Source organism: Strix uralensis, chromosome 20 (assembly GCF_047716275.1).
Source record: "Strix uralensis isolate ZFMK-TIS-50842 chromosome 20, bStrUra1, whole genome shotgun sequence".
NCBI lineage: Eukaryota > Metazoa > Chordata > Aves > Strigiformes > Strigidae > Strix > Strix uralensis.
This window is the reverse complement of record NC_133991.1, coordinates 12,324,001-12,348,549: the sequence shown is the minus strand read 5'-3', so window position 1 is coordinate 12,348,549 and position 24,549 is coordinate 12,324,001. Positions and strand designations below refer to the sequence as shown.

Below are 24,549 nucleotides of genomic sequence, written 5' to 3'. Positions count from 1 at the left end.
CTGCGCCATCCTCCGCAGCTGCGGCACGAGGCCTCCGAGGAGCACGGCAAACCCTCCACGGGCTCGGCAGAGGGAAGACACGCTGCAAGTGCCCCCAGGGCAGGAGCGCTTTGCCAGACCGACCCTCCAGCAACAACCTCCTCGGCTGGGAGAAGCAGAATTTCCTTCACGCAAGAGCTCCTGCCCGACTGCCTGTCGGGGCTTCCTGCGTTCATGGAAACTTCGCTGAAAGTTAAGCCCTCGGTAGCTAAGAGGCGCTGGAACATTGACAAGCTGATCCGGTTCCAAGCTTGATTTTCTTCCAAATATGCAGAGAGCTGCTTTGGATTGGGAGGGAGTAACGGCAGCCTCCTACGGACCCCAGAGCCAGCGAGGGTAGGAAGGGAGCCCCTCCTCCACCAGCCTCAGGCTGGGAATAAAGATCCCACCCAGGGACTAAAGGACCTTCTGTTCCCATCGGCAAAGCCCCAGCTTCACACTTCGCCCCTCGCACCCGCAGCCACGCTGACACCCCGAGCACACACGCCCCTCTTACCCCGCGGGGTGCAGGGCAGCCCGGCGCAAAGCGTGTGGCTCCAGCACCCCCCTCCACCGCAGCACCGGGCACACGGTGGGGAGCAGGCCGGGCTCGGAGCCCACGTGCGTCGAGGCATGGCCAGCGTGGCTCGGGATGGCTCTAACCCACCAGCCGGGCTGCCGCGACGCCAGGGATGCTCCTCAATCCTTCCTTCGAAAGAAAAGGAGCAGACCCCAAAGCCAGGAGCAGCTCGGTGGGGTGCATCTTCCGCTGCTTTGAGTTTAGGAACCCAAAGCTCGCTGGTGGCCTGGGGTACTCCCAGCTCAGCGCGTCCTGCCCTCGCCATCGGCACCCCGCTGCTGCCGGGAGCGCTTCCCCGGTGCCGGCGGGACATCACCTGCACCCCACGGCCCCGGGCACCTCAAACCAGCCCCGGCGCCCTGCCTGGGGACTGGGGAGAGGGCGAAGCTCAGGGGTCCCCGCTGATCCCCGCCGGCCCTCGACAGGTACAACGGCTGCGCCGCTCGCGGGGAAAAGAAATCTTGGCGTCCACTTCAAAGGCAGGCGGGCTGCGGGCGGGTTTGAAAAGGAGCCTGTCGGGAGGCAGCGCCTGCAGTGTGGGCTTTTGTTACCAAACCCCGCGGAGAGGCAGGGAAAACAGTTGCGTGTGTGTTTGATGGCTGGGGTTTCTGCGTCTGCCGCCTTCGCAGCTCCAAGCTTGCAACATTTGTGCTGGTTCGCAGGAGCCAGAAAGTGAAACAGGCACGTCTATAGCCACCTCCTGCATTTAGCAGTAAACAGATTATGCCGATAAAGGAGAAGAAAATGTGCTGGCGGGAGCGATTTCTGACTTTACGCTCGTCACTCATTACTTACACGGGGAAGGAATTTGTTTATGTAATTATTTTTAGCATCTCCGAAAGCCGCAACGATTCAAGCGCTGCCTGCCAGCCCCCCAGCCCTCCACCGCGCTCCCCGGCCCAGCGAGCCCCAGGGTGGGCACGAGGAAGGGTGCTCTGCTCCCACCACCGGCCAGCCCCGGCCCCAAACCCGGCAGCGCCTGCGAGCCCTTCGGCAAACTCTCCGTGCCAAAAACACCTCCGCCGGCCTCAACTACAAACCCCCCGGCTGGTGTTTTGCATCTTACCTACGGCGAGGGGCGTCCCCGGAGCCACCGAGTGCCCTGCCCGGCGCTGGGACCACACCAGCACGCTGCAGCCGGCGGGACGCGTCCTGCTTCGGCACCGATGCAAAATCCAGCCCTTGGTGCTGCCCTGTCCTGCCCCGCGCAGCGGCACAAAGCTCCGTACTTCAAGGCAGTTTTAGCAATGCCGAAGGCAAAGGTTTAATTCAAAGTGAAACGCCTAGGAAAAGAAGGCCTTTCCTTTTATAAACAATTTATATTATTTGACTATTACCTGATCTGAATCTCTGCTCATTACTCCTAGCAATAGTAGACAACGGCTGTTAGGTTCTCTTTCTCACGTGGTGGTTTTTTTTTTTTGCCTGTGTGCGCAGAGTAAAGTTACATCAGATCGCTACAGAGATATGTTCAGGAGCGCTCCGGCCAAGCAGATCCCACAGGTGAATGCATCCTCGTTAGTACAACTGATTTTCATTCCTCCCACGACGCCGCTCGGACCGAGAGAGCAGGCGGGACGCTGCTCCTCCCAAGTCTGAGCTCCACTGGCTCCTCCACAGCAGCTCGCATCAGCTGCTGACTTTTTTTTTTTTCCTTTTTTTTCCTTTTTGGCTGATTTGCTAGATAGGAGTTGTTGTTTTCAAACCACTGGTAAGAAAACATTGTGCCTCACTTCAATACTTGTACTTCAGAGGAGTACAACAGCAGAGGGGGAACAGCCAAAAAACTGGGTTATTTGTTGGGTGTTTTTTTTTCCTTTTTCAGCCATCTTCTTATGAAGCCTCGTGCACGTTCTGTGCCAGCAATAAACCCCAGTGCTGGGACCTGGAGGGGAGGAGAAGGGGAAGGAAGGAGAACAGCGTGTGCTCAGCCTCAGCCACGCCGTGGCCAGCACCGGCACCGGCCCATTGCGGCACCCAGGGCTGTTACCAGCTGCAGCACCCACAGCCACCGATGGGGCTCGTCCCCACCCGGCCACACTCTGGACCCGACCCAGAGCCCCTGGCCCCCCCCTCCAGCCAGGACGGATGGATGGATGGGACTGTTCACCCACTCATGGGGAAGCATTGGTCCCCAGGTGCCTCTCACCATTTACTGCCCTTCCTTCGGCGTCTCCTCCTCCTCCCGGAGCTGCTGCCTCCGCGCTTGGAAGTCTTCATCTGAAAGGCAGAGGCAGGCGGCGGCTGCAGCCACTTCCACGCTGCGAGGCTGGCCACCGCGCCATGCTCCCAGCCCCAGCAGGGATTTCCTCACCCAGGATTGATGATTCCCAGAGACTGGGACACCTGGGACTCTGCCAGAACACTCCTGAGAACACTGGGAGGAGGTTGGCCCACAGGGGTATTTCTGCCACACAGCCGCACCTGAGCCAGCCCCGGCGTGGTCAGGGCTGGCACAAAACCCACTGCCAAGACCCACCTCTGGCTGACAACAGGTTTGCCAGGACTGTGCCCCAAGCCCAGCCCAGCTGCAAAGCCCACGAGACTCCCCAAAAGAAGAGATCCCATCCCAGGTCACCCCAAGCAAAGGCCACGCTCACAGGAGAGCCATGTGGGACCAGGGCCAAGCCTGCTGCATGGGTGGCTGGGGCCATCTCCAGCGTGGCAGGAGGGGGCCGGGCACCGCGGGACCCCAGCTAGCCACGCTGAGCACAGCACACGTGCCACGGCACCGTGTTTCTTACCACACGAATGTCCTTCAACATCGTCGAGAAGATTCGCCGTGGAAGCCGCCGTCCCCAACCTGCGCCCTCCACTAAGGAAAACCAGTCGTGGGGCTGGGACACGGCCACGGTACCACCATCATCACCCTTCCCAGCCCACAGCCCAGCCACAAGGCTCCGGACGAACCGCGGCCTTGGGGGGTCCCCGGGTGCTCCGGAGGCTGCTCCGACAGCCTCGCATCCCCCCGCAGCTCCCCAGCCCCTTTTAGGATACACTTGGTGTTTTAACAAGTGTTTTCTTTTCGATTTCCTCATCTTCGTCTTCTCGGAGAAGGCTCTGGCGAGTTCAAACAGCTTCTTGCGCGTGGCTGGAAGGAACCAGCCGGGTGAGGGTCGCACCCCAAAACCCTTCCCAAAGCTGCCAGGGGTGACGCGGAGGAGACGGCCAGGCCCAGCGGCGCAAGAGCTGCCCGCGCCCTGACACCCCACGGCAACGCCCTGGGTTTGCCTGGAAACACCGGAGCCACGCAAGGCTGCCAGGCTCAGGGAGCCGGGTCCTGCGATGTTTTCACCCTTTCACTGGGATTTTTGTGACCTCCCCTACCCACGACTGACCCACATCTCCCCAGTGTCTCAGCTGGCTGCAGCCCAGCTCAAGCTGCCCAAAGACCTCGGTCTGTTTTGCGACAGGAGAAGCGGGCTGTGACTTGCTAAGAGGAAAGGATTGGAAAAGGGAAGAATTGCAGCAAACTCTCCGCTTGTTTTTCTAGGATTCCCACAAACCCTGCCCAGAAATTCCTCTATTCCCCACCACTACCTGCGTCCCAGCTCCCCTCCAGCCCTCGCTGCCAGCACGGAGCCTGCAAACCGACTCACATTTTCCCATGTGTTTCAATTTGTCTCTGAATAAGGCATCGTCGGACACGGCACCGCCGGCCTCGCTGGTCACAGAGGGGGCTACGTCACCTGGAAGGCAAACATCTGGTCACCGGGAGTGCGTGCGCGGCAAGGGGAGGCTCGAGACAAATCATTTCCATGACCCAATTCCAGTGCTAACAAAGTGCAGCCCGGCCATGAGCAGAGCTGAGGATGAGGGCTCTGGCATGCCGGGACAAGGACCCTCTGCAGATATAACCCTCTTGAGACCATGGGTGCAGAGACGGCGGCTTGTGGCACACCCTCGGCCCCGTGGGGCTGGGGGCGAGCAGAGCAGGAGGCCTCTGCACTGCCCCAAATCACCCCGGGGCACTAATTGCACTTGGGGGGGATTAAATCCTACAGGGACAGCAGGGCCACTGACTCAGGAGCAGAAGTTCAGGCAGCCCAGTGACTCGATCAGGTGGAGCGCAGACCCCACCCCAGACACGTCCCCGTGTCCCCTCCCCAGGTCTGGGTGCCCTTGCAGCGCTGTGGGCCCGGCCGGAGCTCTGCCAGGCCGCCCACCGCTGCGCCCCGCGCCACCGACAGACACCGGCCCTAATTCTGACCCCGGGCAGCTGCTCCGCTCACCGAGGTTAATCAGGATTACCCGGGAACAGTCATTATGCCTCCCAAGCACAATCCTCCGCTCTGGCCAAGACAAGGGAGGGCTTTGTCTCCCCTTTGTCACCCACAGGGATGGCCGGAGGTGGGATGCGGGAGCACCTCGAGGTGGGGGAGAGCAGCAGCGCCCATCCTCATCACCCCCCCAGCTCCTCTCCCGTGCTGGGGGGGCAGCAGGGAGGGATCAGCCAGTTTTCTGCCCCCGCAGCCATTTTGGAGGCAGCCGGGGAGAGGGCTGGGAACGCCGGAGCTGCGGGGCATCCCGCTGCTGAGTGGCCACGCTCACAGGCATCTTCAAACTTACCTGATATTACGGAGGAGAAACCAAAGTCGTTGCTGACAGCAGCACTAGTCGACTTGGATTTTTTGGACTCGTATTTCAATCGATCTGAAAAACAAAAAGCCCAGCGCCCTGCTCGATCAGACCCCTCCAGGCAGCACACTCGGCTCTGCTCCCCTCCCAGCCCCCACGGCGGTGGAGGGACAGGATGACGGCAGGGGAGGGAGCTGGGGCTTCCCGGTGTCTCGCGGCAGCTCAGCTGCCCCAGGAACGGCCCCGACGCCCCGCAGAGCCGGGCTGCGGCCCCGGGGTAACACGGAGGCACCTCCTGCCAAGGTGCATCCTGCAGCAGGACAAGATGTGCCGTGCTCCAGGTAGAAACAATCTACCAAAAAGCTGTAAAACCTCTCCAGAGCGGCACTCCTCCCCGAGGACACGCTTCTGGCCTCTGCCAGGGAGGACAAACATCTCTCCCGCTACAGCTGGGGAATGAGGACGCTCGGTGTGGCAGGAGCAGGCCCAGGGCTGAGCATGGGAGGAAGGCAACCTCTTGCCTGGTGCCGAAAGCCCTTTGCTTCAGCACGGCGACCGCAGCAGCAGGTGGGAGCGCTCCTCTCACCGCCGCAGAGGAACCACGAGCACGCCGGCGGGTTTCCAGCCGCAGCAGCTGGGGATGAACCCTGCAGCGAGGGTGCTGCCGGGACCCTGCCAAACCGGGAGGGCTCACAGGGCATTTCCGCAGCTGTGGATTTTTCTGGGCTTTGCCAGAGACACCGCAGAGAGGCAGGTGGGGGGAGGAGAAGCCTTGTGGCAAGTGGCTGAGCACCGCGAGCAGGAGCTGGGGGAGCAGCTCACTGCCTGGCCACATCCTGCGCTGACTCTGCTTTGGCTCGAGTCACAACGCCACAGGCAGGGCAACGCTGCCGCTGGCCAGCGTCAGAGGGGGAGACACGCACCCGAAAAGCAGAGGCAGATGTTTCTGAAGGCGTTTCTCACCTCTCTCCAGCGCGAGGAGGAAATCCCGGTTCCTCTGGAGCTCCTTCATGAACTCTTCGTTCTGCAGGAAGAGCGCGATCCGCTCGTCCTCCAGGTACTGCTTCCACCGCCGCTCCTGCTCCAGGGAGCCCTGGCCCCGGGGCGCAAGCCCCCGTGGCACCACGGGCTGCCAGCAGCCGTGGGAGCCCTAAAAATAAAAACAGCACTGCTTTTATTTCCCCCTAGCTAAAAGGCAGAGACTCCAATTTCCTGCTGACAAACGTCCCTGCTCGAGGCACCTCACGCTCTCCCCCAGCTCCCAGTGCGGTTGCACCTGAGGAGCAGCAGAGCCGCACTCTACAGCCGCAATCTTGCCCTTGCCTACGATATTTATTTGATTTGTAGCTGCTCTCAGAGAGCCAGAAAACGCAAAACCACACAATTACTGGGGAAAGAAAAGGGCGGCTGCTCCTCTCCTACCCCTGAGCCCAAATGAATTGGCACGTTCCTATTCCCAGAAAGGGAATAAGCCTGTGAAGCTCAACTTCCAGGGCAATCCTTTATGAAAACATGGCAGGCTGCCTTTGGAGCCAAAAAGGGAGGGAAGAGCCATGCCAGGAGGACTCTGGCCCCGTTTCCAGGCTAGCTCCTTGTTAGCAAAGGGGCCACGGGACACCCCAGGGGTGCAGCATGCCTGGAGCTGAGCCGGGTGCCCAGCATAGTCTGTGCTGGGGCTGCTCATTCCCCACGAGGTGCTGCCTGCCCAACAGAAAGGCACCCACAACCCCCAAAACCGCCACAAAGCACATGGGGACTCTTGATTTCCCAGGGGCAAATCCTCTGGTTTGCACTAGATTTTCCTACCCAAATTCCACTGTATCTGCCCCGAGCACCCTGGCAGTGGCCACTCTCCCCAGGAGCGTGTTGCTGGCCCTGCTGCTCCTCACCAGGGTGGCAGGTAAGATTTTCAAATGATTTAAAGTATCAGGTGCTTATTGCAAGTGGCATTTCTGGCATTAAGCACTGAGCTAATGGCAGGAAAAACATCGAAGCCTCACTGGAAGATTCCCCTTTCACACCTTGCTCACTTCAGTCTCGCTTGAACAACAAGACATGATCCAAGCCTCAGTTTAGCCCGCAGCCGGTACACCCAGATGCTCTCAGAGCGCCGATGCTGCACGCTCACGGTGGCCAAGGACGGGGTTTGGTGCTCCACACCACACTGTGGGGCCGGGGCACGGGCTGGAACCCTCCCTGGTGTGAGCCTCACCTGTGTGCCAGCGCTCTGCTGCGGCAGGATGCGCAGGAAATCCTCGGGGAGGTTGCCCAGGAGCGGCGGGTTCCAGTTCCTGTAGCGCCCGGGCGCTGGGGTGCTGCCGGGCCCCGGCACGTCCGTCCTGCGAGGCAAGCACAGACGGCACCCTCGGCGAGGGAAGAACCCACCGGCGTTCGCCGCAGCAGCAGGGCACAGGGCCTGGCACGGCAGCCCTGGGAACCAGGAACCCACAGCACCCTCCCAAACCCACGTTAGCATCAGTGCTGGAGAGCAAACGGCTTTTTCAGCCAGTTTGAAATCTTCGGGAGCTGCATTTCAAGCCTTAACCTGCAACTGCGCAGGCTGCATTTCTCTTCTCCTCCCCATTTTGCTCAGAAAACAGCCCCGTGGGAGCTGCAGCAGGGCAGGATCGTGCTTACGAAGCTGATGAAGGTCTCTCACATGTCCCACCCCGCCTGCACAACCGGCAGCGCCTTTGTCCGAGGGGGCTGGCACAGAGGCAGCCAGGGCCACTTGCGCTCCCACAAGCCTACAGCCAAGTGGAGGGCCAGAGACCCCCGGGCTGGGCAACCCGGCAGCAGCAGCCAGTCAAACCGACCTGAGGCCTCCAGAGCCGAGAGCCGCGGGGCTCGGCCGCTCAGCACCTGGTGTTTTCGAGCAGAGGCGAGCACTCCCCCACCCCCAGTAGCTGATTTTTGCCATTCCACACGCTGCCGGAGCGGCTTTGCGGGCCCCTCAGCTGTTCACTTTTTAGGGCCTCGCGGGGATTTTTTAGCCAGCTGTGAGCTTCATTCATCTCCCTTGGCTTCGTCTCACCCGACCCTAACGAACTGACGCCAGATGCCCCTTGCCAGGGCCAGCTAAGGCACAGCAAGACCCCCCCAGGTGCCGGCGCAGGGCGCTCTGCCAGCCACCACAGAAGGCGCAGTACAGCCGTGGCACGGGGCTGGGGGCTCACCGGGGTGGCGGGGTGGGTGGCGCGCGGGGGTACCGGCTGCCGAAATCCTGGCTTTCGTAGGCCGGAGGGGAGTAGACGGGAGGGGGCTCCTCATCTGAGCTGTCCGGCTCCAGGGTCCGCTCCAAGATCTGCAGGGTGAGAGGAGGGCGTGAGGGCGAGCGGGAGAAGCACTCCCCGCCTGCACACAGGATGGGACGGGCTCAACACTGCCACAGAGAGGATGGGGGCAACCTCCCAGCACCTGTCCCTGTGCACCGGTGGGGGATTCTGGTGGGGTTTGGAGGTGCTGCTGTCAAGGCACCGGATTTTGGGTGGGTGGGTGGGTGAGCCTGTTGGGTGCATGCAGCCCTCGGGGATCCTAAAGGGTCTCTGTTGGGTGTTGGGGTGGGAGGGAGGGAGGGAGGAGAGTGGTTTGGCTCAAGCCTCAAGCAGCGTCCAAGACAAAGCAGCCAGGCTGCACGCTCCAAATCAGCCACATTGGCAACTCAAATCTGCCCCCCTGCAGCAGTCGAGCAGCACCATGCCCAGGGAGACAGAAGGGAGGATGAGATGTGATGAGCCCGCCGTGGCGGGCAGGAGCGCAGGCAGGGAACCCCCTGCCACAGCCACGTGCCAGGGACCACCAGCAGAGGCTACCTCGGGGGGGATGCTGTCCTCCGAGTCTGAGCTGTCGTCACAGCCGCTGCTGTCCAGGTTCATCTGCAGGAGCTGGTCAATGGTGGCGTCCACGGCGCCGTTGTTGGCCCTCAAGACGCACTCGATGATGTCGTAATCCATGTTGGGGAACATGGTCTTGAAGTCCTCCATGGCCTGGTTGAACTCCAGCCGGCGGACCTGCCTGGTGGGGCGGCTGTTGTTGAGCTCCTGGGCAGAGGAGCCGCCGCGCGAGCTGCCGTTGCTGCTGCTCCGACGGAAGAGGCTCGTCATGGCGGGGCGGCTGGCACGGGGCGGGCACGGCGGCTGCAGTCCTGGTTGCGGCGAGGCGGGCGCCCGCCGCCACTCGTCACGGGGCACGGCCCCGGCAGCCGGCGGGGAGCATGGGCGGGCGGCAGGGGACCCGCTCCCCGCGGCCGGCGGCACCGCGCCTCAGCCCCCGGCACGCTGCAGCATTCTCCCACCTGCGAAGGGGAGAGGGGAGAAAGTCACCTGCAGGACAGAGCAGCCAGAGACACCGCAAGATCCCTCCCGACTCAACCCGGGACACTCGATTCGATTCGACCCATCCGACTGCGTCCTTGTGGGACCGTCCCAGCCCCGGCGGAGCACGGGTGAGCTCTGCCAGGTGCTGTACAAACAAAAGGCGAGGTAAGAAAAATGGTAGGACTTCCACAGCCGAGGGCTCCCCAGATTTAACGTTTCCAGGTTTGACATGTATTTACAAACACAGTAAAACCTCTCTTTAAATAAAAAATGGAGTCGGCTCAGAGAGTTTCAGAGCAGGGGGCTAAAGTACTCTGCAGCACGGCAAATCGACCCTTGGGAAAAGCTACCAAATAAATCCAAGATTAACATTCACTTTAAAACCATAAACAGATTATACAGCTACTGCTTCTCATTTGGAAATGCAGGGCCAAATTCAGTACTGGATTAACTCCACCGTTGAAACAGAATTACCCCAGGAACACTTTTGATCCATAATATCATTTTCAAAGGCTTTTTGCTAAGCGGCAGGCAGAGAGTTCAAGACAACTGTCCCTAAAATGGTATTTAATTCCAAAGAACGTGCCAAGCACATTTCTTAGCGAAACAGGGTATAATCAGATTCAAAGCCATTAAGCGGAGCAGTCACCTCTGAAGGTCACCCGGGCTCTCCCCTGCCCGTGGCGAGGCCGCGCATGACAGCCACATCCCCAGCGCTCGCCCGGCCTCGGCCGCCGCGCCGGCTCGCAGCCCCGAGCTGCTCCGAGGGGCTTCCGGAGGCTGCCGAGAGCGAAACCCACTTGCAACACCTGGGAAACTTGGCACGAACTCAGGAAGAAGGTGTATTTTGGCAAGGGTGGTTAACCCCCGTTGTCGTCCCCAGGGACAGCCCCGCTCTGGCTCAGCACCCAGAGGAATCGCTGATGTCTCCGGAGGCCGGGGGGATGATTCCTGCTCTGTGGGCACACTCCGCTCTCCCTCCCCTTTTTTTTTTGTAATCCTGGATGCATCTGCACCCAGATGCACCAAGTGTGCCACGAGCAAGCCTGAATTGCAGCATTTAACAGATCACTCAGCCGAGAACTGCCTCTGTCTCTGTCCCCAGGATCGGCTCCTGCTCGCCGGCAGCGGAGCAGCATTGTGTGAGCGGAGCAGGAACAATTCCGACAGCCCTGCCCAGCTCTATTCACTGAGGACAAATAAATCTGCTGGAGTCAATTAATAAAATACTGCTTCTCAGTTCCTCCTCTGCTATCATGACTCATTCATAGCAAAGAGCCGGCATTGTTCGCACCTCTGGTATTATACTTTAATTGTAATATTGCATGGCTGGTTTAGTCACATATTAAATTGAGTTATTACACATTCACAGGGTGCACATGCTCCTTTAAAGATCTGGCTCCTCCGAGAGGATGGGGAAAGAGCCTGGACATCAAGGGGAAAACCAGTTACAGAGGACACACCGCAAACACATGCGTGATCCAAACGTGAAGATGAGCACTTCTGCAGAGAACCATTAGCTCTGCGATGCCGGGCTAGCCCACAAACCTCAAATAGTAAAATCAGCCCCCCAAATCAGGAAATGGGCTTGGAAACCCCCAGATCTATTTAAAAATAGTAACATTTATAAAGCAACAAGAAGCACCTGTGGTTGGGTGACTTTGTCTCCCAGTGTTTGACCTTTGAGTGTGTATTTCAGGATTTCTCTGTAATCACAAAGGCTGGGAAATCCCATTGACTGGAGGCAAAGCCGCCAGCCCACCGCGCGCTGGCAATTCCCTGCAACCCCTCTGCCCCGCCGGAGGGCCCGGCTCCTCCTGACGCCAACGCCTCTGTTCTGGGGAAGGTGTTAGGCAACACGACACGCCAGCCTGGGACACCTCACTGAAATCACAGCCCACGCTGGGCAGCGTGACTGAGCGCAGCAACACGCTGAGTAACTGAACGCTTCTGGTCAGAAGATGAACTAAATTAGGGATGGGGGCGAGATATTTATATGCCAAAAAGGCTCCGCTGCACATCTGGCTTCAAACGACCCCGAGGGGCCGTGCTGCCGGCACCTTCCCAGCCCCTGAGATACTGCTGGAGGCCGCGGGGTTTGCAGGAGTTGCCACAAAGGGCACGTTTGGCAAAACCGCAGTGCAGTCGGTGCCCCCGGCACAGACCAGGGTGGCTCCACGTGCCCGGCGGGCAAACGCCGCTGCAGGCAGAGCTGATGGCGGTGAAACACTACAAACGCAGGCTTTTAAACCTATTTTTAAAAGTCCTGCTGCTAATCCAGAGAAATGCAAACCACTACACTGACATGAGTTAAAAACCAGAGAAAAGCAAGTCACCACATCTGCAGGAATTAATCTAAAGGATAAACCGGTAGCTGCATTCGCAGGATCCTCCCCAATTCCTGCTTGTCTGCATCAGCACCTTCAGGTGAGCAGTGGGGAAGGCAGCGTGGGGAAGGGGCTCGGCACGTTTCTGGCCCTTATTTCTGCGGTGCCAGTGGGGGGCTGGGAAGACACTAGGAAAAGCAAAATCCTTTGGATTTCCCAAAAAGGAAAGAAGAAAGCTGGTGTCCAACTGCCAGCCCAGGTGTGAGCACGGGCGCGCTCGGGGCACGGTGGGGTGACGGCTGGGTTTCCCTTCGCCTCCTGCCCCCCATTTGCAGAACCAGGCTGTGATGACTCATTTAGCTGTTGCCTGATCAACTTTCTTCCTGCCTTAAAATAGCTCTCGCTCTGCTATCACGCAAAAAGGACCCTGAATGCTGTTATTCATTCATCCAAACCCGGGCACAGGCGTAATCCTCTGCCCTTCTGCTGTGTCCATCACAGGAGGAGCTTAAAGGCTTTGCAAGCTCTGGGTGAGCATGTCCCCGTCCCGTGGGTCACCAGAAGCAGCGAGGCAGCCGCGGGGACCCCGGTGGGGCTGGCACTGCCCCCACCAGCCCCGGCAGCACCGGGTAAAACCTCCCGTCAGGGTCGGCGGCTGCAGGGCAGTGCCCAGTCCCAGCTCACTCTGGGGACACAGCAGCAGCTCCCGGCTGAGCCGCCTCCGCACCGGCAGCCGTGGTTGTCCCGGCACTGACCTGGACCACGGAGAAAGTGCTGGGTGACATCCCAACACCGGGCCGGGGGCCTGGCACAGAGACAGCACCAGCCCTTCTGTGGTGCTGTTTTACCACCCGCCCCTCAGGACAGGCTCCCACGTCACCGCTTCCGCAGCAGCTTCCACCTGAGCGGCTCCGTGTGCCCCCGGGATGGGGCTAGCACAGAAAATGCCCATGCAGGTTTTGCCGTTGCTGCCCGGCCAGGATGGCACGGGACGCTCTCCCGCACACATCCACGGTGGCTCAGGCACTGGCACACCTTCGGGCCCAGCTTCTGCCTTTAGCTCACCACTTGAAAAAAACATAAGACCAAACAAAAGCTGACCTTTGGGGAGGAGGCTCAGCCCAGCGAGCCCATGGGTGCACCCTGTCTCTTCTCCCACCCAAGCCGCTAACGACTTGCACAATTCAGATCCGCCCTCGCCTGAGCCAGAGCCAAGAACAAGACCTTGGCAGTCGTGGAGAAACCCTTAATTACACTCATTGGGGAGCAGATAAGGCGGGAGCAGCCTGGGGGAGCACATCCTCCCGTGCCGGCCAGCATCCTGCCTCTACAAAGCTGGTTTTCACCCAGCCCTGGGAGCGGGGCACTCAATTCCTCACAGAAACGGACTTTTCACATCAAGGGATGGCCTGAGAGGCTGCAGGTGCTTCGGGTCAGCTCCAGCCAGGAGCAAGCAGGGTGCAAGGCGCGGAGGAGGCTGCCTGCAGCTCGGCCGTCAGCCATCCGGGAACGGCGCAGACGAGCAGCTGGATAATCCCAGGGGTTGGTCGAACTGGTAATGTCATGCTGGAAACAACAGTTGCTCAGCTCTGCAAGGAACGCAGCCCGCCCAGAGGAGCGAACAGCTGTAAAAGCACTAGGACTGATCGCTCGCAGCCCTCGTGGCTCAGGGAAGAGCCTTGGCACCAAGCGCAAACGCGAATATTCCCTTCCCCAGTGTCTGCTGCAGCTCAGACAACAGATGGGATTGCTCAAACACCGCTAAACCAGCCCAGCCCTTTTTCCCCTGCTATTGCCACGCTGCAATTGTAGATCATCCCTGTGAACACGCCGGAGCCGCAACCCCCTGTTTGAAGCTGGGATGGGGGTGACACCTTTTAGTGCTTGTTCCCCCCAACCCAGCACCCTGCCAAGGGCACCCATCACTCAGCGGCTGCCGCAAGCCCAGGCCTGTAATGACTCGGCTGGGGGATGCAGAGCAGAAGTGCAGAAGGCATTTCCATGCACGGGATTATCTAGAGAGAAGGGCTGCCAGTGCCCTGGCTTCTGGAGGGAAAACTCTCAGAGGAAGTCTCAAAACTAGGGATGTTAAACCAGAAATAACAGTCTTGGCCAGAGCAGATGGGCTGAGCTCTGCCTGCAGCCAGGCCCCTGTAAAGGGATTGCTCTACACAGGAACGAGAAGTCAAGGAACGTGACTGCTCAGCAGCTGCAGGTGTGACTATAATAGGATTGAAATTGGGATGAAAAGTAAATGATCAGGAAGAAAAATTACAGTAGTGTCTACCAGCAAACTGGATGGGGCCTTATCAGTCTCTCCAAAATCCCCTCCGTCACCTTTCTGTCTGCCACAGGGGATGTGTGGGCACACCTCCCGGGCTGCAGCCTGAGAAAACTGCTTGTGAGCAAATCCTTTTTCACGGAAACAAATAAGCACCTGAGGATGCCCTTTAATACTTGTTCTACCACATATTAAAGTGGCTGGGTTTAAGCCCTTTTCAAAGTAAAAAGCAATCAGGGAGCAGAGCAGAAGTAAGCCCTGTGTGAGAACCTGCGCAGCACGTACCTCTCTGCAAACCAAAATTCCCCTTCCGGCTCTGAGAGAAGCTTTCAAAGCCAGAATAGCAGCCGAGAGGGGACCAGGGAGAGCTCGCTTTGGGTCCCGACGCCCGGCATCATCAGCGTTACCGCTCAGGGCTTTACTGGGGAGCCTGCAGCCAGACCTGCACTCTGAAACACACGATAACCACGTTTAAGAGAAGAAGCGGCGCCTGCTGCTGCCTCAGGGTACCCATGGCTTGCCCACCATGGCTGTGCCATCCTCATGGACAGATTTATGAGGGCCCTTTGTGAGCTGGCCAGATGTCAGCCCTCCGCAGCACCCAGTCAGCTCATAAACCAACGACACCCAGCTAAAACTCAGGGGGTTGCACTTGGCCAGGACAGAAAAACCAGGCAGGGCTCCACTGGGGACCCCTCGCCCCCCCAGAGCAGCACCCAAAGCACCCACCTTCCCCCCACCAGTGCCAGGATGCCCCCAGCCCCCTCTGCCAAGCGATGCCCTTTGGCACAGTGCCACACCAATCCCTGGCTTTCGCACATTTGCCGTGCCAGAATTACAGCCCCATCCCGCCCCAAACTAAGCTGATATTAATGAGGTAGCACTAGATCTTAATCAAAAAGTCGCCTGCCTTGCACTGGTTTCATTGAAGGTAATTTGATCTTGGTAGGACGACATTCCTAAAATAGTTGAGGGAATTCAAACATGAAATAAGGTTTCCAGGAAGGGATTAAAATAAAAAAAAAATAGGTCAAGCAAGTGTGAGTGATTAAAGTAACCCTGCATCCCTTTATATGTTTAACTGCACCTCTGTTCAACTCTATCTTGTACCAACGTGTAATAAATTAGATGCAAGAGGTTGCCTAAAGCAGAGAGGCCGATATAAGATTATTCCACAAGGTGGCTGAACACCGGTGACCTTTCCTCCTCCGGCTTTCACTGCTGACATCAAAATGCGCTTGTCCCAGCTGAAAAACCAGCTTAGGGCTTGTTTGAAAGGGCTCCGGGGAGCGAGCGCTGCCCGCTGCAAAGGCACACGCGACAGCAGTGACGTCCGGGTGCCGGCGCTGCCTCCGTTCCGTGGGAAAGCCCCACGCCCGTTGTCCAACTCCCTGCCTCAGTTTACCCACCCATCTCAAGCCTCGCAGGAGGGAAGCCCGGCCACCCCCGTGCCCGCTCGTGTCCCCTCCAGCGCCGGCCGCAGCCGTCACGCAAAGCCCTTTGCGCCATATGTCACACGAACCCATCTTTAACTGCTTATCCCTTCTTCTCCCTTTGTGCTCCCAGCTCAGCACAAAAGCACCGGGAAGCTGTCGGGGGTGAAAGAAAAGAAAAATTCCTGCAGAGACAAAGGTGAGAGGCTCTTTCCGGGGCTGGAGCCAGGTCAGGGCACGCAGAGGAGCCACCTCCGGGCAATTTTTGGGTTAGATTTGGTCAGCGAGCACCTAACAGGGAGCGGGTGAAAGTGAACCCAGGCTGGGGGCAGGGCCAGCCCTGCCCTTTGGCTAATTAGCATGGCTGATTCACAAATGCTAATTTGCCATTTTAGGTCAAGGGTCAAAGAAATTAAAGGACAAGAGGGGAAAAATGAATAAAGAGCCTGAGCAGAGGTAGCCCCTTCCCCTCCAGCTCTTTGCCTAGCAGGAACATACTGGGAATGGACTGGGATTAGACTGGGCTGACCCTGCCCCAGCCCAGCCCTGGGCATCCTGGCAGGGACAGGCAGCAGGGAGCAGGACCAAGGCAGATGAAAGGCAGCACCAAGGTGCCACCCAGCCACCAGCATCTCTGGCTGCTGCTCTCCTGCTTGTCAGGGTTTAAGGGCCGTCGCTTAACGTGCAAAGGGAAAAAAAAAACCTGTATCGATTCGCCCGAGGCTCCGTGGAGCAGTGAGACCACACGAGTTTCTATGGAAACAAAATTAGTCGAGTAAAACTCTCACTGACGGCACGGTGAATTATTTACCAGGACAGGCCCCTGGCCATTAGGGTCTGGTAAAAAGATTTAAAGGTGATCACTGCTGGCAACCCCTTCCCTCGCGGCACTAAACCACAGCTGAGGAGGAGGAGGAGGAAAGCCCCTGGGCTTCCACACAGTGAAACCCACCGGGGATGGTGCAGGAAGGTCCCACACCTCCATCACCAAGCCTGCAGCTTCAGGTGTCCCTGGGGAGAAGATGAGGAGGGATGACAGGGAGATGCAGCAACGGGGAGGTTGTGCTGAGCAGAGAGGAATAAGCTGGTGTGAAAGAGGAGAGCTGCAGGCGTCCGAAGCCGTCGCCGGCCTGGGGTTTTGCTTTTTTACGACAACTTGACCGTACTGACAAGCAGGCGTGAGAGCGCAGGAGCATTCATCAGCTGGCTCCTGCCCTCCCTCCGGGAAGGCGAGTGGGCGCAGACACCCGAGAGCCTCTCCGGGGAGCCAAGGGAGCCCCGGGGCTGTCCTGCGGGTATTTTGGGTGTAGAGGTAAAGCAGAAAACACAACTCTGCCCTCGCAAGCAGCACCCCTCGCTTCCCGCTCCTCCCCAGCCCCTTGCTGCGTGGCACGGCAGTGATACGTGGCGTAAAGACAGCGGGAAGGCTCCTGCCCGACGCCCGCCTGCCGCACACCGGCCACCCCGCGCCGTCGCCCATCCCTCGGCATCCGGACCCGCAGCCCCGCGGTGCCTCTCAGCACCGCGCTTACAAGTGGGGGATCGCTGCGAGCCAAGACCGAGGGGAAGAAAGGGACTAATTAAGTCGCAAATGGAGGAGCTCTTTTTTTTTTTTTTAATGAGTCACTAAGCCATATGGCTGATGCAAGCTATCCCGCAAAAGTGCCGCGACGACAATTCGGGCACTGCCGTATCCTCGTTGTCCTGGGACACGGCGTCACACTGTAATTGCGTCGGTCTTTTGTCCTCCCTCGCACCGGGTGACATTGCTCAGCAGAGGAGAACCTGCTTGAAATGCTATACCTCGCCAGGGACAGATATTTAATTAACACCACTACGTCAGGCCCCTCCTGCCATCCTCAAGAACAGGCTCCTCCATCCCCAGCACAACGGGGCACACAGGGAGAAAAGCCCTCGAAAGCCAAAATACTGAGTTTGCTCCGTTCCTTCTGCTCTGTCACATCACAGTTTTATATAGAAATTACACGGGATGCTAACCTGGATTTGAAGCCAGGCCGATGCTCAGACAAGCTCTCAGTCTCCTTCCAAGCTCAGCAGAGTCTTCTCCCGCAGCACAGCCCTGTTTCTCGCAGTGAGGGAAACCCAGAGCCCCCGAGCAGCGGCTCTGGCTGCTGCCCCCTTCACCCACCAGGCACTTGCTGTGTCCGGCCACCAAACTAGGTCACGTTCTTCTCCCAAATCCCATCTCACTTCTATTTCATTCTTTTCAAGTTTGCGTAATTAATTCACGTACAACCCCATCACCGTCCTGTCCCAGTTGCTTTGCCCTGGCCTGACGGTGGCAATTGCCAGCCATGGAGGTTAAAAGCCACAAGGATTTTATAAGCGACAGTTTAAGCTCCAGGAGCCTGGGAATCCTCCCGAAAGGCCGTTCCCTGTCCCCACCGCTGCCTTATGGCCCTGGCATCTGCAACCTGTCTCCATCGGCCGGGGCTCTGGCTGCCGTTTCCCCGTGCCCAGCCCAGCTCCGTGGAGGTGCGAGGGGGCAGGGTCCTGGTCCCTCTGTCCCCCCTCATCCCCCGCAGATGGCACCTGGGGGTGAAGGCAGGGCCGTGCCTGACAGAGGAGGGTGCCGGTGCAGCCCGCGGTACCTCCCTGTCCTCCCCGGAGCTCCCCAGCTGCTGCAGAGGTTGCACTCGTGTGCGTTCAGCCGCTGCCTGGAAGGGTGGTGGCAAAGAAAAAACCCACCATTTTAACCGACTCCGTAACCGAGGCAAACACGAAAATCAGCTTTGAGCCTGCATGTCACTGTAACCCACCCAGCAGCGTGCCTTGCTCCATTTTCTGGAGACGATCTGCCTATTTTCCCCCCGTCCAAGCCCCGTTTTCCTACACCAAGGACAGCGGCGAGGCTCCATCGCCAGCGTGCTCACGTGCCCAGCTCCGCGCGCCTTTCCCAGGGAAGCGAGCGAGGGCAGGGATCGACAAGTTGTCAGGCAGAAGGAAGAAATACCACTTCCAGGAGTCAGAGCTCATTTCCCAGCAATAAAAGCAGACTGGGGCTGGGGGAAAGCACCACTCATGGGGACGCACGACCTGCACCACTTCAGCCACTGATCGGAGAGGACCTGGGGGCTGCAGCTTGGAAAAATAAAAGCCACCAACAAATGCTTGGTTTTAAGCAGTATAGCCCTAGACTGGCCTCAGATCAGCACAGAAAGGATCTGCCCTTCCCCACACCTATGATTGCTGTGGACGCTGCCCTCCACATGCCAACCTCATGTCGCCAGCTCCTGGCTACAGCTCCTCCAACAGACGGGAAAAGAAAACATGATTGCTTCCTGCCAGGAAGGGGAATTGCTCCGATCAGCATCCTCCCTTAATCTCCCCACTCTCCCCTCCATCCTCTTCAGCTCCATTATTCCCACTCCACCCACACACGCCCCTCTGGGGACCCAAGGAAGGGCCAGAGTATCCATTGCTAATAAATGCCACCTAGAAATGAAGAGCTGAAGCGTTTGTGCTTCCCGGAGTTATCTGTGGGTAGATTTTATCTCCTTCTCCATCTATTCTTGGTGCATTTTGGCGAGGACGGCCCTTACCAGTGAGCCAGCAGCCTGCCTTCCCTCTGCCGGGCTCACACACCACGGCTGCAGAGGATGCGAGAAAGACAAGTTATCTCCCCAAAACCAACCCCAGAAGATACAGGCAGAAGCGCCAGTGATGGGGACACGCCAGAGCCCAGCCACGCACAACCGTGGCAGGAGGGGACAGTTCCTGCAAGGCAGTTAGTTTGGATTTTAAGACACTTGTTTGTTTGTTCGTCGCTGGGCAACCGAGAGGATGGAAAAAAATATCAATGTCATATTGTCACCTATGAGTCACCGCTCAGCACGGGCCGAGATGCCCTGTTCCTCCCACCACCAAGCACGGGGTGGCTGGGAAAAAGCCCGAGTCACCCCAAAAACAGCTCACCCCGGCTCTTGTTGCCTGCCTGGTCTTGCCCCAATGCCTTCCCCATCCCCACAGCTGGGGACACCGGTGGCCCCGGGGCATCGGTGGCCCAGGGACAACTTTCCAGGCCCTGGAAGGCGGCGCAGGAATTTGCATTTATATTTGCATTTCCTAATTGCGCCTGCGGGTTTCCTGGGGCAGCGCCTGGGCTTTGGTTTCCATGGCAGGTTTTGTGCGGACCCCGAGAACCGAGGGAGGCACAAAGGGGCCACAAAGGACCTGCCACTCACCCGCATCAAAGGCGGCCAGCGGGGCGGGACGGGGGCACCGCGACCGGGGGCACCCCAGCCTGCCCCCCCCCCCCCCCAACCCAGCACCCCCAACACCGGGGCGGACACGGGGAGACCCCCGGCAGGGGAAGGGGCTGGCCAGCAGCCAACACTTGTGGGACACCGGTGGTTTTGGCGCTGCCGGGAACACGCCGCTGGCAGGGCTGCTCGACGGAGGAGCCGAATCTCAACTGCCATCGTCCGGAGGCGGCAGCCACCCCGCGCCCGTCGGAAGTGGTGCAAGAGCCAGACCCAGATGTTCCCCCCTGTTCTTGTTTCCCGCTATTTTCAGCGTTCCATGCAGCTGGGGTGGGTTTCTTTCCCCTGCCAACTTCCCTATTCCATTTAGGGACTGTCTTGCCGGTGAGGCTCCCTGTCCCGGCTTGCCTCACGCACCGCCGAGCCCATCCAGCTCCCGCACTGACCCCAGGGAACCAGCAGACCAGCCAAAACCGGGACCGCAGCCTGGGAAAACCAGTCTCCAAAGCATTGCAGCAAGCCCAGCACCACCGAGCAGAGTTGGCTCTGGCCAATGTCCCTCCACACCCCAACCACAGTGACAGAGATGCTGCTGCCCCGGCCATGCCACAAGATGGACCTGTTACCACCTCGCACAGCTGCGAGGGGCTCTGTGTTACTACTTCAAGCATTTTTCTTATTTTATAGTATACAATTATCATCACCATCATTAACTCCCGCAGCCCAAAAGCTTCCCAGCTCTGAAAGCACCCACCCCGCGATTTCACCCTCACAGCACAGTCACAGGGCATGAGTGACCCTCCAGCTCCTCTCCCAGCCGTCCCTTCCGAACACCAGCATCCGCAGCGTCCCCCATTATCTTCACCCCTGCAGAGAGTGTTTGTGCAGGCAGATAAATACCGAGCACTCGCTATCGCGCTGGGGAGCCCGGCTCGCTCCCCGCACGCTCTTATCAGCACGGAGCAGAGGGGACCCACAGTGCCCATGCTGCCACGACAGCAAAGCCCGCTCAGCCACGGTGTGGATCTGGTCAGGGGAAAGGGTTAGGTGTCGGTGGGCAGGTTAGATGCTGTTTTGTTAGGCTTTTTAAAATTTGAAAGCTCTTTTTGAATAAAATGTTGAAAAAGTCAAAACTTCCCTGGGAATTTTGTGGCTGAGGACGAGCACCTTTGACCTGTCTTTGAAGGAAATGTTTTTGGCAATCAGAGGATCCGGCACCGGGAAGGGGCTGTGGGCATGTGGCGATCGGTGTGTAAAGTTCTGCCGGCATCAGGCACATCCTCACCGCGGCAGACGGGCGCTGCCAGCGTGGTCAGACCTCACAGCAGGGAAGGCTACAGGAGCAGGGTGATGAGAACGGCACAGCGAGCTGGCGACGGGCTGGGTCTCCTCTGCGGCAAGGACAGCCAAAAGCTTTCCTCCAGCCCCCATGCCGGCCCATCTCCCCTCCCAGAGGTGCATGGCTCCCCTGGGGTCTCACTGCCCTGGTGCCGGGTTCCAGCACGGGCAAAACCTTTGTGAAAATCAAAATAAGGCTTCACAGCAGAGCAGATGCTGCTTCAGCCTGTGTTGTTTCGAGGAGGAGGCGAGGAGAGCCACAGCTTCCCCGGCCACGGGGCAGCCCCACAGGCAAAGCCGCAGCCGCGGGGGTCAGCCCAGGATGGCGGCTTTCCCGCGCAGATCTCCTCACCGCTCCGTCCCCCATGTTTGTTGTCGGTGGTAGCAGCAGCAGGAGGTGTGAGGAGGAGGTGCGACTCCGCTGTTTTTTTAAAAAAAATAATAAAAAGGAGCCTTTCCAACCCGCCTGACGAGACAGTGCATGAGAGCGCCGCTTCGAGCGGTGACTTCCAGCGGCGAGGCAGCTCGCAGACCCTTCTCCGTCGCCGCGTGCCCACAACTCGTCGGTGGCTATTTCAGCGCTGGCGGGACGGTGCCCTCCAGCCTTACGGGGGGTCGTGGCTGGGGGAGGCTGCCCGGGGCTCCCCAAGGAACCCCGAGCCCAGGAGGTGACCGCCGACGCCTTGGCACGCAGGGGCCCTGTCTCCACCGTCACCCACCCCGGCATCGCTCCGTGGACCGGGGGCAAAGGGACGGGTGACACTCGCACCCTGCCCGCGCCCCCCGCGCCCCGGAGGGTCCCGCTCGGGGAGTGGCCGTGCTCCGGGGGCTGAGGGGGACGCGGGGGCTGCCGGTGGTCCTGCCCCGCTGCCGGGCTCTGCCATCCCGCTCCCGGCCCCACACGGCGATGGGGACCCTGTGTCCCCACCCGCATCTCCCCCCGCCGGACCCTCCCGGTGCGGGGGCTCCACGCACGGCTGAAGGGCTCCACCGGGAGGTCGAGGAGCCGGGAGAAGCGGCGGGGACAGGCCGCTGCCACCGCCCGGGCAGCCGCAACAGGCGCGGCCCCGCATCGGGCACCGGGACCCGGCCGCAGCCTCCCCCCACCCGCCGGGCCGCGGCTGGAGGCCGAACCGGCGGCACCCCCCGCCCCCCCCGCCGCCTTTCACCGTCCCCGCCGGCCGGGCTCAGGCCGGGCGCTGCCCCCGGCTCGGCCGCGCAGACCCGGGGCCGCCCCCCGCTCCCCGCCCGGCCCACGGCGGGGCCCCGCCAGGCTCCGGGCCGCGGCCCGCGCAGGCCGAGAGGCGCGGCCCGGCCCGGCCCGGCGCACAAAGAGCCGCGGCCCCCCGCTCCTTACCGGCGGTCGGCGCAGGCACCAGTCACACCGGGAACCATGGAAAGGAGCCGGGACGGGAGACGTACGTGGCGGGCGGGCGGGCGGGGGCGGGGGCGGCCGCCGTGCCCGGCAGCTGGGGGCGGCGCGGCGGGGCCGGGGCCTGGGCCGGGGCCGGGCCCGGGGTAGGGGGGGGGGGCGGTGGGAGCGGGGCCTAGCGGCGGCCGGGCCGAAATGCAGCGGGGATGGGGGTCGCTTGAGGCCCCCCCCTGCCCTCCCCGGGGCCTGGGTGTCGTCCCCCCCCGCACCCCGGGACCGGGGCGTCCCCGCCTTGGGGCCCGGCCGGAGGCGTCGAGTGGCCGGTACCGCCCGGTCCCCTCAGCCCCCTCGGAGGCCTGACCCGCCGCCACCTTGGGTCTGCCCGGCCCTGGGGGCGAGACAGCCGCTGGCTGGGGCCGGGGGGGACCCGGGACCCCGGGACGCTGCCCCCCGGCCTCCCCCAAACACCCGGCTGTGGCTGCGCTTGCAGGGTCGGGCACCCCCGGCCTTGGCCGCCGCCGTGCGGGGCAGCATCCCGAGGAAAGCTGCTTTCCAGGGCTGGTTTTGGGTCTCCTCCACAGCTTTTGAGCATCCCAGGCTCCTGGATTTGGGACCACCAGCCCGGTGCGTGCCTGGGGTAAGGAAGAGGACGCAGCACTCCTGCCCCAAGGGCTGAACATGAGAGACGGATTATAACAAAGCATCACTTCGACCACAGATAGAAAGCAGGCGTCTCCGGTATCCAGCGCTATGGCGTCTGACAGCTTGCAGCCATACCACAGAACAGCTCAGGACGGGAAGTGATCTCCTCTTACAAATTACAGGAGCCAATTTACACAGGGCAAACACTTCCCATTTTGCAGGGACCAGAGCGAGACTGTGAACGGCAGTGGGTCAGGGCCTCCGTTTCCCTCGTTGCTCTCCAAACCCTTCCAGACACGCTGCGGGAGGAACATCGCACCTCCGGGCACCCGCGGCCACTAAGACCAGCTCGGAAGCACGTCTGTGGGTGCTGGACCCCGAGCAGGCGCTTGGGATGGTCCAAAGCTGTCGCAGGACGGCCCTCCGTGCAGAGGTTTTTCCCCACTCAATCGTTTCAGCTGTGTGTGGCAGCTAAGCGATTCTTAGCCTGGGTAAAAATCTGTAAGGCTTTGACAAGGAACACAGACATCAGTAAGAGTGAAAACATTCGAGGCAACCTTCGGCTTTCAGCGCGTACATGTGCCACAACGTTTGCTTTCCCGAAGTTAAACACAGATCACCATCTCTTCTGTGACACAGCGCCTTGCAGGGAGCTTTGTTGACCGCAATCTTTTTCTAATCCAGGCTTGTTTCGGGGGAAACGGGTGATTTTATCAAATTTCTTTACTGTCCTTTGATATGGGTCTTAGCTGCTAATGACGCTAGGAAGTAAAAAGAAATGGGAATAGAAATACACAACTATGAAGAATTAAAATAGTGAGTTTAATTCAGCCAATTCCAACTAAATTGATAATTCCCTGAAAAACAAACCTTGTGTAGAAAACACAGAACACGTTTTTGTCTTGACAGCTGGTGAGAACAACTAAGTGAAAAGGTGAATGGAGTATTCCTGCCTTCTCTAAAAAACAGAAGGTTCCACACATTCTGAAAATGCCCCTTGTTTTTTTACTAAATGGGTTGGTTTTGGAGGTAGCTGTTGGGAAGGCTTTGCAAAGAAAGCAGAGAGGTCTATACACTGATACAAGCAGTAATTTCAGATGCTCACATGGAAATGTTTTACAAACGTCTGGTTTTCAAAAAGCGTTTACGCTTCCTTAAAGAAAAACCCAGGGCTTTTACAAATGGCTCAAATTAACCCAGAAACCTGAAGAGCCAAAAAAAAATCTATTATTATTTTTTAAAAATCCTAAGCCTGGCTTTCCCAGCGGTCTTTACTTGGGCTTCAGGGAGATGCAATGTACAACACAACGATGTGACGTTCAGGCTCTGGCCAGCCCGGGATGAGGGAGCTAGCTGGACAGTTTCTCTTAGCACTGAAATACTTTTTCCAAACCAATACCAAAAAAGGTTTGTTTCTAGGTCAAGACCTCAGTACTAAATT

At 59.3% G+C, this 24,549-nt stretch overlaps 1 protein-coding gene across 2 annotated transcripts; it reads right to left on the bottom strand.

Annotated features, from left to right (window-relative positions):
- Window positions 1-1,837: 1,837 nt before the first annotated feature.
- Window positions 1,838-22,580, bottom strand: CUEDC1 (CUE domain containing 1). 2 transcript variants are annotated; one of them, XM_074889796.1, is made up of 11 exons: window positions 22,452-22,580; window positions 8,989-9,470; window positions 8,353-8,480; window positions 7,389-7,515; window positions 6,140-6,326; window positions 5,168-5,251; window positions 4,198-4,287; window positions 3,596-3,689; window positions 3,343-3,401; window positions 2,748-2,818; window positions 1,838-2,483 (listed from the first exon to the last, which is right to left on the bottom strand). In XM_074889796.1, the coding sequence occupies exons 2-10, from the start codon at window positions 9,277-9,279 to the stop codon at window positions 2,751-2,753; spliced, it is 1,128 nt and encodes a 375-aa protein (XP_074745897.1). In that variant the 5' UTR covers window positions 9,280-9,470; window positions 22,452-22,580; the 3' UTR covers window positions 1,838-2,483; window positions 2,748-2,750. The 2 variants fall into 2 exon arrangements, with proteins under 2 accessions (XP_074745897.1, XP_074745898.1); XM_074889797.1 differs by lacking the exon at window positions 22,452-22,580 and adding an exon at window positions 20,511-21,635.
- Between the last annotated feature and the right edge of the window lie 1,969 nt (window positions 22,581-24,549).

Excerpts from the sequence above, each read along its gene's own strand:
- CUEDC1 (XM_074889796.1), bottom strand. The coding sequence starts at position 9,279 with ATGACGAGCCTCTTCCGTCGGAGCAGCAGCAACGGCAGCTCGCGCGGC. Across the intron at positions 8,481-8,988 it reads AGGACAGCATCCCCCCCGAG|ATCTTGGAGCGGACCCTGGA; the intron begins GTAGCCTCTGCT and ends CTCACCCTGCAG. Across the intron at positions 3,402-3,595 it reads CACTTGTTAAAACACCAAGT|GTTGGGGACGGCGGCTTCCA; the intron begins GTATCCTAAAAG and ends TGGAGGGCGCAG.